The sequence below is a fragment of the Centruroides vittatus genome, unplaced genomic scaffold, assembly GCF_030686945.1.
Source record: "Centruroides vittatus isolate TY-2023 unplaced genomic scaffold, ASM3068694v2 contig_5, whole genome shotgun sequence".
NCBI lineage: Eukaryota > Metazoa > Arthropoda > Arachnida > Scorpiones > Buthidae > Centruroides > Centruroides vittatus.
In genome coordinates, this window is record NW_027122286.1 from 2,849,049 (window position 1) to 2,863,042 (window position 13,994).

General features: G+C 32.1%; 1 protein-coding gene and 2 long non-coding RNA genes across 3 annotated transcripts in view; 1 reads left to right on the forward strand and 2 right to left on the reverse strand.

Annotated features, from left to right (window-relative positions):
- Positions 1-7,976: 7,976 nt before the first annotated feature.
- Positions 7,977-13,994, reverse strand: part of Mat89Ba (nucleolar protein 6 Mat89Ba) — a 38,332-nt gene continuing 32,314 nt past the window's right edge. The window contains exons 21-23 of the mRNA XM_067273900.1: positions 13,413-13,610; positions 13,244-13,345; positions 7,977-8,175 (exon numbers count right to left, since the gene is read on the reverse strand). Of these exons, the coding sequence (XP_067130001.1) occupies positions 8,026-8,175; positions 13,244-13,345; positions 13,413-13,610 (450 nt within the window). The 3' untranslated portion in view covers positions 7,977-8,025. The remainder of the gene's footprint in view (positions 8,176-13,243; positions 13,346-13,412; positions 13,611-13,994) is intronic.
- On the reverse strand, positions 9,926-10,660 carry LOC136978241 (uncharacterized). Its single transcript, XR_010881194.1, has 2 exons — positions 10,600-10,660; positions 9,926-10,458 (listed from the first exon to the last, which is right to left on the reverse strand). It is a non-coding gene; the product is annotated as an uncharacterized lncRNA (long non-coding RNA).
- On the forward strand, positions 10,831-11,565 carry LOC136978240 (uncharacterized). The gene is made up of 2 exons (XR_010881193.1): positions 10,831-10,891; positions 11,033-11,565. It is a non-coding gene; the product is annotated as an uncharacterized lncRNA (long non-coding RNA).

Below are 13,994 nucleotides of genomic sequence, written 5' to 3' on the forward strand. Positions count from 1 at the left end.
TGTGACACACCATCCTGTTTATATTGAATTCTTTTCCACAGATACAGTGAGGGAATGACCATCCAAATGAAAAACCTAGGGCAAAAATCCCAAATCCAACCAACCAACCAACCTGAAAGAAGAAAGACTGCATTAAATGCAAAATGCTCTCGTGTGTCCTAGTTCTTCCTATACTACGGTTCCACATCACTTGTCAAGCTTAGTGTGTGATAACACTATGTTTGGTCTAACATATTTTATAATTATATAGACCACATGACCAGTTTCATTATGGATGAGCTTGATCCACAGAATGGGTAATGTATGGGGAACCATATTATGGTTTTTACTGTTTACCAAAAGAATTGCAATATCTGGATTCAGTGATGCAGTAATCTGATACTTCATTGTATGAACATCCAGCCTACTCTATAAATATTAATGTATTGGGTGTATAAATATGATTCTGCCCTCTTTTTAGTAAATATAAGACATTTGTTTGTTTTTAAAATGAAAGAAAAATTTATTCAAAATATTTTCCGTCAGAAGTACAACATTCACCCATCTGTCAGGCAACAAACCGGTTCCACGAAGGAAAAAGTCTGGTTGTTTTGAAGCAATGCAGTTAACAACCCAATTTTGGATATCGTCATAAGATCTGAACTGCTTTCTTGAAAGGTTGCTCTGCGTGGATCGAAACAAATGGTAATCCGAAGGAGCGACATCGGGAGAATATGGTCGGGTGGGGCAATACATCCCAGTGAAGTTCTTCTAGAGTTTCCTTGACTGGTCTTACAACATGTGGGCAAGCATTGTCATGTTGGAAAATAACCTTGTTGTGTCTTTTGGCATATTCTGGACATTTTTGCTTCAATGCTTCGTTTAATTTGATTAACTGTTGTTTGTAATGTTTAGTATTGATTATCTGACTCAGTTGCAACAGCTCATAGTATATTACACTCTTTTGGACCCACCAGATACACAACATAACCTTACTTCCATGAATATTCTATTTCAGCGTTGATGGATCTGGTTCACCTGGATGCACCCATGCCTTTGGGCATTTAAGATTGTTGAAGTGAATCCATCTTTCATCTCCAGTAATGATTTGGTATAAAAACCTTTTCGTTTTTGTCTTTGGAGCAATCATTCACATACGGTTTTTTGACGTTCAATGTCTCTCTCTCTTTCAATCATATGGGACCCAATTTCCTTGCTTCTGAACTATTCCCATTGCATGTAGATGTTGGGAAATGCATGGTTGGGTAACATTTAAAACAGCAGCCAATTTCAAATGTGTTTGGCATTTTCATCCAGTAATGCTTCCAATTCTTCATCTTAGAATTTTTTGATAGTTTTCCATGCTCTTTGTCATGTGTATCAAAATCATTATTTTTAAACCATCGAAACCACTCTTTGCATGTTGTATTGGATGGAGCATGTTCACCATAAATTTATAACAGCAAACAATACGTTTCTGCTGCATTTTTATTTGAAATAATGAAGCAAAACTTCCCACAAATGCTGTTTTCCTGGCACAAAACTTGACATTTTTAACCAAATAAAAATAATTATTGTTCAGACTTTAAACAGATGTCTCAGACTTATTTTTGAAGAATGCTGTCAAACTTTTCAAATAAAAGTGTTGCCAGATTCAGTTGCATGCAAACAGCACTACTAATGCCATCTATTGTAAAAGAGTGGAGTCATATTTATACACCCAATAATTAGTAACTTAGTTTGCAGGGATTTATCCCATGTTAATCATTTTTCTGTATGTCTCTAAATTAATTCTAATAATTAGAATGCATACAAGAATGTGCTACTAGCTGATTTCTAGAACAAATCTATTATCAAGTAATTAGAGTTCTAGTATAAATCTAAACCTGAAAGAGAAAACAGTTTTTTTTTATTTGCTTGAGTGATAAATATTGCTTGACAAACTGTTGAAAATGGAGAAATGAATTTCGACAAGTTTAACAATTTTTCATATGCATTTTCAAAGTTTAATTATTGATGATGCAATATATTTAAATCATTAGAAATTCCTACTACATAATTATATAATTTTTACTTTATACACTTCATTTTCTAGCACATGTGATTCCAAAACCTTGCTATAACAACTAAAGTCCCTTATAAGGATGGATCAATTAATAACCAGCCAAAAGCAACAGCTTGGAATATATAAACATTTTATTTTAACAGTAATTACCCCTATTGTTCAGCTACTTATCCCAGTGTGACACAAGCCTACTTATACCTTGTTTAAAGGATTTAGTGGGACACTGGCAGAGCCAATCATTGACCTTAGCTTGCATTTGGTATCCAAGGAAAACTGCTTGCCTTTAAGGGCTTTCTCCAAAAACATGAAAATTGTAGGGCAACAGTCTGAACTATATGAGAATGTTTAACCTTTGACTCTGCGAAGACATGTTTTGTCATAAAGCATGCCTCACAGAGCCAGAAGGATGATCTATTTGTGAGTTTTCCAGGTTGCCTGCATTGAATGTACATTTGTAATATGTGCAAGGTATTGCAATAACTTAAGAGGGAGAGGCCCTAATGATTGAAAAGAGAGTAAGCATCATCTTTCCTGCTGATGTTTGCAGGACATTGTTTTTGCCGGGTAGTAGCTATAATGAATGTTTTCGCTGCATACTAGAATGCTTCATTTTTGAATTGTAACTGAAACACCATGTCCCACCTCCTATCATGTGACATAAAAAGAAAAGTGAACCTTGCAAAATGAAATGTGTAAGATGCACCAATGACAAGTCCATCCAGAGTTTAGTCTATTCTTTGTTGAGAGAATGTGGTACCCACTGTGCACACACTTTTCTGAAATGCACAGTAATAAAATCAGTGCTACTGCAGTTGCAATGTCATTATTCTGTTGCAAGCACAGAATATGCACACCATTTGTATATTCTGTGGTGTGTCTGCATGTTGCAGGTGTGCTAATTGTTGCTTGTCAGTCTTTCCCAAAAGTTTTTGTCTATATCTTAACCTGGGAAAAACTTAGGATGTATGGACCTGCTATATTCACCAATGAATTGCAGTGGGCCGATAACCTTCCGCAACTAAGAACCTGATTACATCTCATTGTTCAATTATGGATGCTTCTATTTTCCACCATGGTCATGTAAACAAATGATTGAGGCTATTTGATTGATTAAGGCAAATATCCACTTTACATAGGGATGTACTATACCTTTCATACACTGAACATTCACATGCAAATTTTCTGCTTTGTGCAACTCTTATTGGCCAGTTATTTATTGATCCACCATTATAACTCAACATTGTAGATTACTACTTACATGTTTCCCATGTCTCTAAAGCACTACAGACTGTTAGAAACTTAAATGTAGGCTGGTGTTAACACTTGCCTCTGTTTTAGAAACCATTGCTTCTAAAAAAAGATTGAATGTAAGTAAGAAGAGCTAAAATTGCACAGAGTAAATAGATCATAAACAACTTCAATGTAGACAATCCAAGTGCTGCTCATGCAACCATCTGCGGCCATTCAGTGAACAAATTTGGCAATTGTGGGAATTTTAAATTCCTTTATATAATTCTATCCAGATTAAGAGATATCGGAAAATCAATGGTGAACTTGTATCAGAACTTCAAAAAGTTTTATATTTTCTACAAATAATTATTAAGTTTATTTTATGATGATAAGTTATGTTTATTCTTTTGAAAAAAGTACAAGTCAAAAGTGTGTAATTTAATTTCGCTGGATGAAATTATTTTTTTATGAAATAAAAAGACAGTCGCTTCCAAAAAATAATTTTTAGTGGATCACCATTTATTTCCTTAATATAATTGTGGTTTAATATAAAAAACTAATGAACAGTAATTAAATATTTTCATTTAAATTCATTTATTTTGTTATCAACTTGTATATTGAAGTTTATTTTATATACAGCATATAAGAGCATTTAAGTAGGTATTTTAAAAAGATTTATTGTGCAATTTTTGTTTGAAATTATTAATTTCAGGATGGGAAGGATAAAATTGATTGGTAAGATTACAAATGAAGAGTTATTGAAGAGAATAGAGCTGTTAAAGAAGATAAGGAAAAGAAAAGACAATGGTATTGATTAGCAGAATACCGGAAAGCGTTGCTAAGATGGCCAAATAGTTGACAATTGTCAGTGCTGAGATTCAAATCCAAATCTTCAGTAATTTTTGGCTTGATAATATCTGCCATTCAACACTAGTGAACCTGCATCAAGCTTGAGTAAATATGCTCAGTGCTCTGTGTAAAAAAAATGTCAAAGAGAGGCTATCTTATAATAATTATATTGAAGAGTATTAATGGCAAGTTTGTTATCAATACATTCCTGACGAGCAAACCCAATTAAACAATTTGAAACATTAATAACTTATAATTTGATGATTAATACACTGGTTTGATCATAAAATAAAAAATAGAAAGAAACACTCGCTGCTTCATTCAATTTCAGTCATGCATAAAAGTCAGATCAAGATGATTATTAACATTTCAATTTTAACTGAAAATTAGTTTTTTTAAATTTTAAAATCATATTTTTGATTCTAAGACTCACTTTTTCACTCATGTTATAGAATTAATGGAGTCTTGTTCATGTGAGGTTTGCCGAACGACTGCGTTAGTCAGAATGTCGCGCGGTCACGATCCACGTGTGGGAGTGAAAGAAATTCTCAAGAGACAGGTTTTCATTCGTAACCCGTTTATATAACAAAAGGTGCTTACAACTACGATACACTTTTATCAGCGGTGGCGTTCGAGTCTTCTGGGCCCCCTCTCGGAATCGAAAGTCCACAAGAAAAGTCCTCCGATGTTTCGCAGGAGTATGATGGCCCCGGGGCGCACTGTTCAGCTTCTCGAGGGAAAGTTCCGGACGTAGGGACGATTCAGATAACAGGTGACAAATCCAAGGGAGTGGGTGACCTTCCAAAAGAGATGTAATCCAACTGCCGAAGATCACGAAAAAAAACCCCATCGTAAAATCGCGAGACAAAGCTCTAAGAGCCAAGAACCGAGAGAACTAATAACCGAGAACCTCACATCCCTCTTTCTCAGGGTTTTTATAACTTTCTTTTGAGTCCCAGATCGAACATTCCGATAGGTCGACTTGCCTCCGCTCTCTAATTGGTCCCCCCCTCGTTACGCATTGCAACGAGATCGGAACCCAGGTCGTTGGATGAGTCAACATCGACTGACAATTCGATTCCTATCGAAGATGTTCGATCTAAGCACTCAGATTCATCTATTGTTTCAACCTGAGAAGAATGACTTTCTCAGAAATTTCTACAGACATGTCCTTTTATGGACATGTAATATTCATTTTTCGTTTTACTATTTTTTTCTTGTCTGACGGTTTCTTTTTACAACGTTAATTTATAATAACAACAATTATTATTATTTGCTTCTTTACAAAAATTAGAAAAAAAAGATTTTCTTATTTGCACAAATAGTAGGCCCACTTCCGAAGCTTCACATTCAAAACAATAACAAAGAAGTTATTGTGATACCTTATGTACAGTTCAAGTAATACATGTTTTGGGCTACTTTGCTCAACCGTTAATTCACTTAATACATTCACGTTTACTCTGGATCAAATCCCTGCTGTTTGTTTTTTTAAATCTCAGCAATCCTTGCCAAACTCTTTACTTGTCACACTCAATCTAGCTTTGTCCCTATTTGATGGCTTTCTTCAACAATTATATTCCAATCCTCAAAAAAGATAAAAATACTGTTTGTCCTATTATACTTTCTCCAGCAATGCTAAATATTTTTGAAATTGTATATATTGTAGAATTTATTCTCCATTATCAAGTAAGCTTTTACCCTTTCGATGTTGTGGCATTTGACGTCTCTCAACGACAATGAATTTGATACAAGCTTTATTGGGGTGCATTTAAAAAAGGTATCAACCTATAAATTCCCACTGTTGTCTGTCTTAATCTCAGATAGATGTAAGCTGAGACCAGATATGGAAAGATTAGGGGCAGGAGGCCCCAATTAACTATATATGACCTTCTGATCTAGATTGGAAGTCTCATGAATTCGATTCAAAACTTTTCCCCCGAAAAGAGTTAGATAGTAAGTTATACCAGTCATCTAACAGGAAAAGTATGATGTACAGGAGGAACACTACTAATTTGAGGTGGAGAACATATATGTAAGATAAGCAATTATTTATTGTCACAATGCCACGTTGCAATTTTTAATCATATTTTTAAAATTTAAAATATAAGGATTTTAGAAATAAGCAGTGTTTTTGATTCCGTCTTACCTGATATTCTTAAAATACTTTGTGAATGTATTGACCCAGCACTTAATTATTAAGCCCTGAATGATTTCTTTGAAAACATGCAAAATTATTTTTAAAATAGTTATGTTTTCCTCGACTTTATTCCTTTGTGGCGTTGAAAAGGGTTCTGTTCCCGGTGGTCTTTTCGTTCCACCGCACCTTAATCACCTTCTTTGCCACTTTAAATCTCATGTTGTAGCTTATGCCAATGACACGAAGTTTTGCTCTGATTCATTGATCTTACAATCCAACATCCTTTTGATGAAAAACCTAATTAAATCTGCTAATCTGAAAATGAATGTGAAAAACTGTGGTTGTGTGTTTTGTTCTGATTTGCAATCCCCCTTACCTGCTTTTACATTGATTCTGTTCTCATTATGTTATCTCTTTTAATGATTTGGGCATAATTTTTGATAAACTTACTTTTAAAACTCACATTGTTAAGTTGGTTAAATTTTTTCTAAAAGTGCCTTGAAGGCTATTTTTTTTAAAACCAACTTTCAGTCTTGTATTGATTACAGAATGTCCGTTTTGACTTTGGCAGTACCTTTCCTTTAAAATAAGCTTGCTTGTGTTCTTGATAAGATTTATCTTTCTCTTTCTCTTTCTCTTTCTGTTAACAAATTATGCAGCTCACCTTATACTCAAAATCCTAGCATTGCTAGGGTTAGGCTGGGTTTTTCATTATTCTTTGAGTGTATAAAACATTTTGATCTTGATCTCATTTGTTATATTACAAATTTTTTAATTTATTCAGATCAGCTTTCTTTGTGAATACTTCAGACAAGTCTATGCCCTCAAACTTGTGTTTGTTTGATGTAAGCTTAAGAGAAAATCTTTCTTTTATTTCTTGCAATCTAAATAATTTTTTAGTTTAAAACTAGATAAATAAATATGTAAAAAGGTGTTGTATAAGTATAAATTTTAACTGTGTTTTATTTTTTATATATACTTGATTACTTTTAGTTTTGAGGGGCGGATATCATTTGTCTTTCAGGACCTTTTCCATATTTTGTAAAAAATAAATGGTTTTTTCCTCTGGAAAGTGAAAACAAATTTTGGGATTCAATTTTTGTCATAGTATATCGGTTCTATTTGGTGTATGCTCTTGAGGTTTAAAAGTTTTGGATATCAATTTATTATACTATGATTTTTCCAAATATGTTTTTCAATATTGCAGTTTATTCAGGTTATTAGCACTATTGTGTACTTATTTTTTTTGTTAAGTGTTTTGAAACAAATGTTTGAAATTTTTAACTTAAAATCATTACTTCTCCAGAGCACACATTTAATTTGGATTTTCAAGCCAAATAAATTAGTTTGCCTTAGTGCTGACAACAGTTCTTTAATCTTTTTCAAATTCATCGTGGCTTTACAGGTCCACAGTGAGGGACCAACATTTCCAAGCTGATCTATCTTGAATCTGGTTTCTAGAGCAGTAGTCAGTAGTACAGATCATTTCTAAATCCTGCCCCAAATTTGAAAAAGACCATTGTATGTTGAACCTTAAAGATCCAACTCAGAAATATAACTGTTCATTGTCTAAAATTTATAATCAAACTATTTGAATATTTTGTTACATGAAGTGACGACTTACTTATGAGAAAATTACGCAAGATGCAAAAGAAATTTCTGATAGATATTTTTAAATTTTGAACAGCTACTCTTGTTTATAAATAAATAATGCCATTCTTTAAACAAAATATTTTATTTACAAAATTACATTTCATGAAAATTTTCAAGATATTTTCCATTTGTCTGCTTTTGTTTCAACAAAATTTACCAGACCTGAACCAAGAATACCGAAATCTTCAATAATAGCTTCCACATTTAAAATGACTTTTGGAGGTTGCATTTCACGTATTTTTCGACAGTTAAGATGTGACACCTGTTAAAAATGCAATAAAATTTGATTATTTAGAGGGAGTACTTAGATTATATTATATTATTGCTATGGGTTTGTTTGGCATCTTTCTCCAGATAGCACTACTACTAAAAATAACAATAAACACTGGATATAATAAAATTATCATCATTAATAATACAAAGTGAAAGTCAGATTGTTTACCAGATGCTTCATGGTATGTTGATGTCCAAGAGAAAGCAAAGCAAGGAATTCTTTTACCAAACTACAGAACTTTTGATATAATTCCATATCTGGAACACAAATGGCAGAAACATCTACAGTTATGGTCGAAACATAAACTAAGGGATGGAATAAATACATCTCTCTTTTCTTCATATTACAGTAACATACTAACAAGGAGGCTCTGACTGGGACAAAAAGCTTGAACATTATTAATGACTACATAGTTCTTTGCCATGCTTGGTGGGAAACTATGTAGTTAATCATAATTAACTTTGTTTCCCAGTTACATCTATAATTGCTTGTTCATTTACTGTACACCATAAGAGAAAAAGTAATAATGACTGTTAATTGTACAAATAATTTTCCTTCATTGAATTAAACTCTCCTCTTATTAATACAAATTGTGAAAAATATTCTTTGATAATTATCTGATATATAACGAATGAACTTTATAATTATACAAATGACATTAAGTCATTTGTATAATTATAAACTACTTTGTTCTGTTTCTGATTTTTCCCATATCAATAAAGTCATATTCTTGAAAAGATATTCCACTATATTGATGATCATTATTCTTATTTTTTCAAGGACTTTATTAAAATTGACCTCATTTGTAAATTACTTTTCCCATGAATAAAAAACAAAAACAGAAAAGTTCATTCTTTGTATATTTCTTCAGTTCTGTTTGATATCTTTATTAACTGGTATAACTGAACATACTTTATGATACTTGAAGTTTAAAATTCAAAAAATAATTTATAATTCATTTTGATGCTTATAAAAATTAAAATTATGACTGCAGCAAACTTCAGAAATTATACGAGGATAATCCCAAAAGTAAGGTCTCCCATTTTTTTTTAAAATAATCATTTCTTTGTATCCTTTTAAAGCTAGAACATTTATCTGTTTTTCTACCTAATCGCCGTTTCGATCGAAGCATTTTTGTATGCCCATGTCATACCAGCTCGCCGCCATGTCATGTTAAACAGATTGAAATTCATCTCCAATTGACGGAAGTGTATGGCGAGTCATGCATAGATGTCAAAAACGTCCTCAAGTGGTGGAGGAGTTTGCATCTGATAGTACTGAAATTCACGACAAAGAAAGGTGCGGGAGACAGTCGAGAAGGTTGAGCAAACCATGCGTGAAAATTGGCGAATCACACTGGATGATCTCTGCATTTTGGCTGTTGGGGTTTCCACAAAGTACCATTCATAGGATTTTATGAAAAGTTGCAATATTGGAAGGTGTGCATAAGATGGGTCCAGCGACATGATGGCAAGCTGGTATGACATGGGCATACATAAATTGCCGCATTGTCCGAAATGGCAATTATGTAGAAAAATGGATAAATGTTCAAGCTTGAAAATGATAGAAATGTTCATTTGTTAAACAAATATCAAGCAATGGGATCGGTTATTGTATATTTAAAAAACAATAATCTTTAAAAAATTGTAAAATTTCTTAAAAATAAACGAGTTTGTAAAAATAACTCTTTTCTATCCGACTTCGAAAGAGCTAAGAACTGAGATGGACACCTTGGAAATTAATAAATACTTCTTACTTTATTATTCACCAACCATGCGTTATCATTCAAAATATCCAAATGCATTTCGCAAGATTTTCTTTGCCTCTTCAGTGGATATTACACCTTTACGACAGTGTTACATTTATATTCTATCAAATTTTCCCAGCATGCATCTACAGATAATCCGGTATTCAGATTGATGACATAATTTGCATAATTTTTGATACAATAATGTTCCGCGATACGTCTTGTTACAATATTTTCAAATTTATACAATATTTTGATACTATTTCTATTTATGATACAATTATTATTTTTACAATGTTGATACCATGGAGATTCACTTCGCTTCAGGCGAATTGCCGCTTCATGCTCTTTAACACGTTGTTCAAGCTGTCTTCCCGTTTCTCCAACGTAGATCTTACTTTCTGGGCATGTACATATTAGTTTGTAGACGACTCCTGCTGTTTTCAAAGGGTCTTGTGCATGTCCTACTATTCCTCTGTTTACCACATAAATACTTTTGCTTAATCTATTTTTCTGTTCGCCCACTAAGTTGACAGAACAATTATTAAAGTTATTTTTATATTTTTCATAGAACTTTTTAATATATGGTATTTTAATGTATAGGTTTTTACTTTTTTCTTCTTTTACATTATATCTACTTATTGTATAACAATTATACCACTTACGTATTACTTGTTGAGGGTAATCGTTAAGCAGATATTTTTTAAACAGATTTTCAGTTTCAAGTTCTATATACTTCTGTAATGTCGTTCTGTTGAGGATTTTTCTTAGTTCCATTATAAAAACGTTTCTCTTTATACCTAAAGGACAGTATGATTTTAGGTATAAAGAGAAACGTTTTTATAATGGAACTAAGAAAAATCCTCAACAGAACGACATTACAGAAGTATATAGAACTTGAAACTGAAAATCTGTTTAAAAAATATCTGCTTAACGATTACCCTCAACAAGTAATACGTAAGTGGTATAATTGTTATACAATAAGTAGATATAATGTAAAAGAAGAAAAAAGTAAAAACCTATACATTAAAATACCATATATTAAAAAGTTCTATGAAAAATATAAAAATAACTTTAATAATTGTTCTGTCAACTTAGTGGGCGAACAGAAAAATAGATTAAGCAAAAGTATTTATGTGGTAAACAGAGGAATAGTAGGACATGCACAAGACCCTTTGAAAACAGCAGGAGTCGTCTACAAACTAATATGTACATGCCCAGAAAGTAAGATCTACGTTGGAGAAACGGGAAGACAGCTTGAACAACGTGTTAAAGAGCATGAAGCGGCAATTCGCCTGAAGCGAAGTGAATCTCCATGGTATCAACATTGTAAAAATAATAATTGTATCATAAATAGAAATAGTATCAAAATATTGTATAAATTTGAAAATATTGTAACAAGACGTATCGCGGAACATTATTGTATCAAAAATTATGCAAATTATGTCATCAATCTGAATACCGGATTATCTGTAGATGCATGCTGGGAAAATTTGATAGAATATAAATGTAACACTGTCGTAAAGGTGTAATATCCACTGAAGAGGCAAAGAAAATCTTGCGAAATGCATTTGGATATTTTGAATGATAACGCATGGTTGGTGAATAATAAAGTAAGAAGTATTTATTAATTTCCAAGGTGTCCATCTCAGTTCTTAGCTCTTTCGAAGTCGGATAGAAAAGAGTTATTTTTACAAACTCGTTTATTTTTAAGAAATTTTACAATTTTTTAAAGATTATTGTTTTTTAAATGTTCATTTGTATTTTTTATAAAATAGGAGACCTTACTTTTGGGATTACCCTCGTATTTCAGATTTCATGTATAGTGATGGCATTGTATTTGTATACAAGGTACTGTACATAGTAAAGTCCTCATGTAATTGACAAGTGCTGATAGTCACTTTACCACCTTATTTTGGCATAATGACCAGCATGCCAGTTAATTTTTTTATTTTAGTTGCAGTTTAATTAACAACTAGTTTTGTTAGATCTGATAAACATTAAAATAACATTCTTCCTGATTTTTTGTACTGGGAATAATGTTTTCTTTAAAGTCAGTCAAATTACAGAGTTTTAGTTTACAACACAATTAACAACTTACTGACATTAGTAGTAGTAATTAATAGTTAGTGTGGGCTACACTGACTATCTACCTCACCTTAAAACTAACAGGCTTTGTGTGAAATTTGGAAGCTATGTTAATGGATATAAGCTGAGATAATTTACAGCCAGTTTCTTAAATTTAATATGTTTATTTTTGCATTTTTGAATCAAATAGCAAAATATACTTGTAGAATTTTGAAAGTGCTTTTTTTTTATGTATTTTACATTGTTAGTTTTTGTCTTTTTTCTATGATTATATGTGTAATTTCTTCATTTTGAGTTTCACAGTTGTAGAATAAAAAAGAACAAGTTTTTAATGTCCTTTTTAGAGAGGGATGCCAGCTTTTACTGTACGGAAATATCTGACTAACAGATTTCATGGTCTCCCGGAGAGACCAGCATGCTGGTCATTTATGTATAGTTTTACTGTAGCTATGTGCTATGATACTACTTTCAGCACTCATTTCTCAAACAATGCACAATATGAAAAAAAGTCAGTTACAAAGTTATAGGGCATATACCCATTTAGTATGAAAGGACACACTGTGTAAACATGAAAAGTATAAAATGCTAATTTGTACTCAATTCTCATCAATGCTGTCACTAATCACATCACACAGCATGGAAAGTGAAACCACATGTTAGACGTATATATGGCAAATTATTCTGAGATGCTTTATTCCCAAAACAATGTGTATTTCCTATTCTGTCTCTAGTTCTCATAATTGACAAATGGAATACCAGTAAATTAGCATTTCATGCTTCTATTCATGTATGAACAGTGTCCTCTCATACTAACTCAGTCATGTTCTAAAACTTTGCATGATACAGAAGGTCAATTACATTGTTTTCAAGATAGGAGGACTAACTTCAAATTTTACTGCTAGAGGCACTGTAAGCAGTCTTATCTTGTAGCACATGTATAGTTATAGTAAAGTGACTATCATATTCACAACTATAGCTAATGGATTTGTAAGGGTTTTATTATGCATTCTGTATATTCTATCCAAAAATACTAAAAACTTAAGAATTTTTTTTTCTTTAGATAGCTATTGAGAATGTAAAATATAGTTACAACACAAGTAATGATTGTTGTTGATTTGATTATTGCATTGTTTGTTTTATATCTAGTTCAAACCCTGCTTTGATTGTTAAGAGTTTAGAGTACTCCCATAAAAAAAAGATAATTGTTTTCATATAACATACCTTGATATCTTGTGCTTCAAAAGCTTTAGGTTTCCATAATACATATATTGCATCACCACCACAATGATCATAAAAGAAAAGTGCTATCTCTTCAAAGCAAGCCTTAAATAAATTAAAGAAGATTAATGACATGGTTTATGTAAGAGAAAGGAAAAATTCAACAAAATACCCTTAATTCTTTCAAGTAGCACAGAACTGGATCAAAATTCACTATCGGCATCTTTTCATTATTAACATATTTATATTTTTTGTAAACGGGTGGATTGAATTTTGAAGTGATGTCGATGGCCTGATAATATTTTGGCACATAATAAGGATTTAAATGTATTATGATGTCATACAGACCAATGGGAGGGCGAAATATTTGCTAAAAAAAGAAATTTTTTGTATTAAACAAAATATTAATGATCTCTAATTAAAATGTTTTGTGAAAAGATATTTCAGCTAGTAAAATATATTAGTAGCAAGTCAATCCAGCAGCTATTAACAGTAGTTTTGTTTCCATCTACAATTGGGGTCAAATAAAACCATTTCTGCATAGAACATTGATCAATCATTGGGCTACAGTTTTTTCAAATTGCAGCCCAATGAACATACTCAAAGTATCATTTTTTATTAGAAGTTTTGAAAATTAAGGCAACTGGATCTCAAACAAAACAAAAAATCTAGTTCTATATCAAGTGGAAGGAAAAGAAAAACCATTTTTTTTGAGGGTGACGTAGGACTGATATTTTGACTACTGTCCTTGATA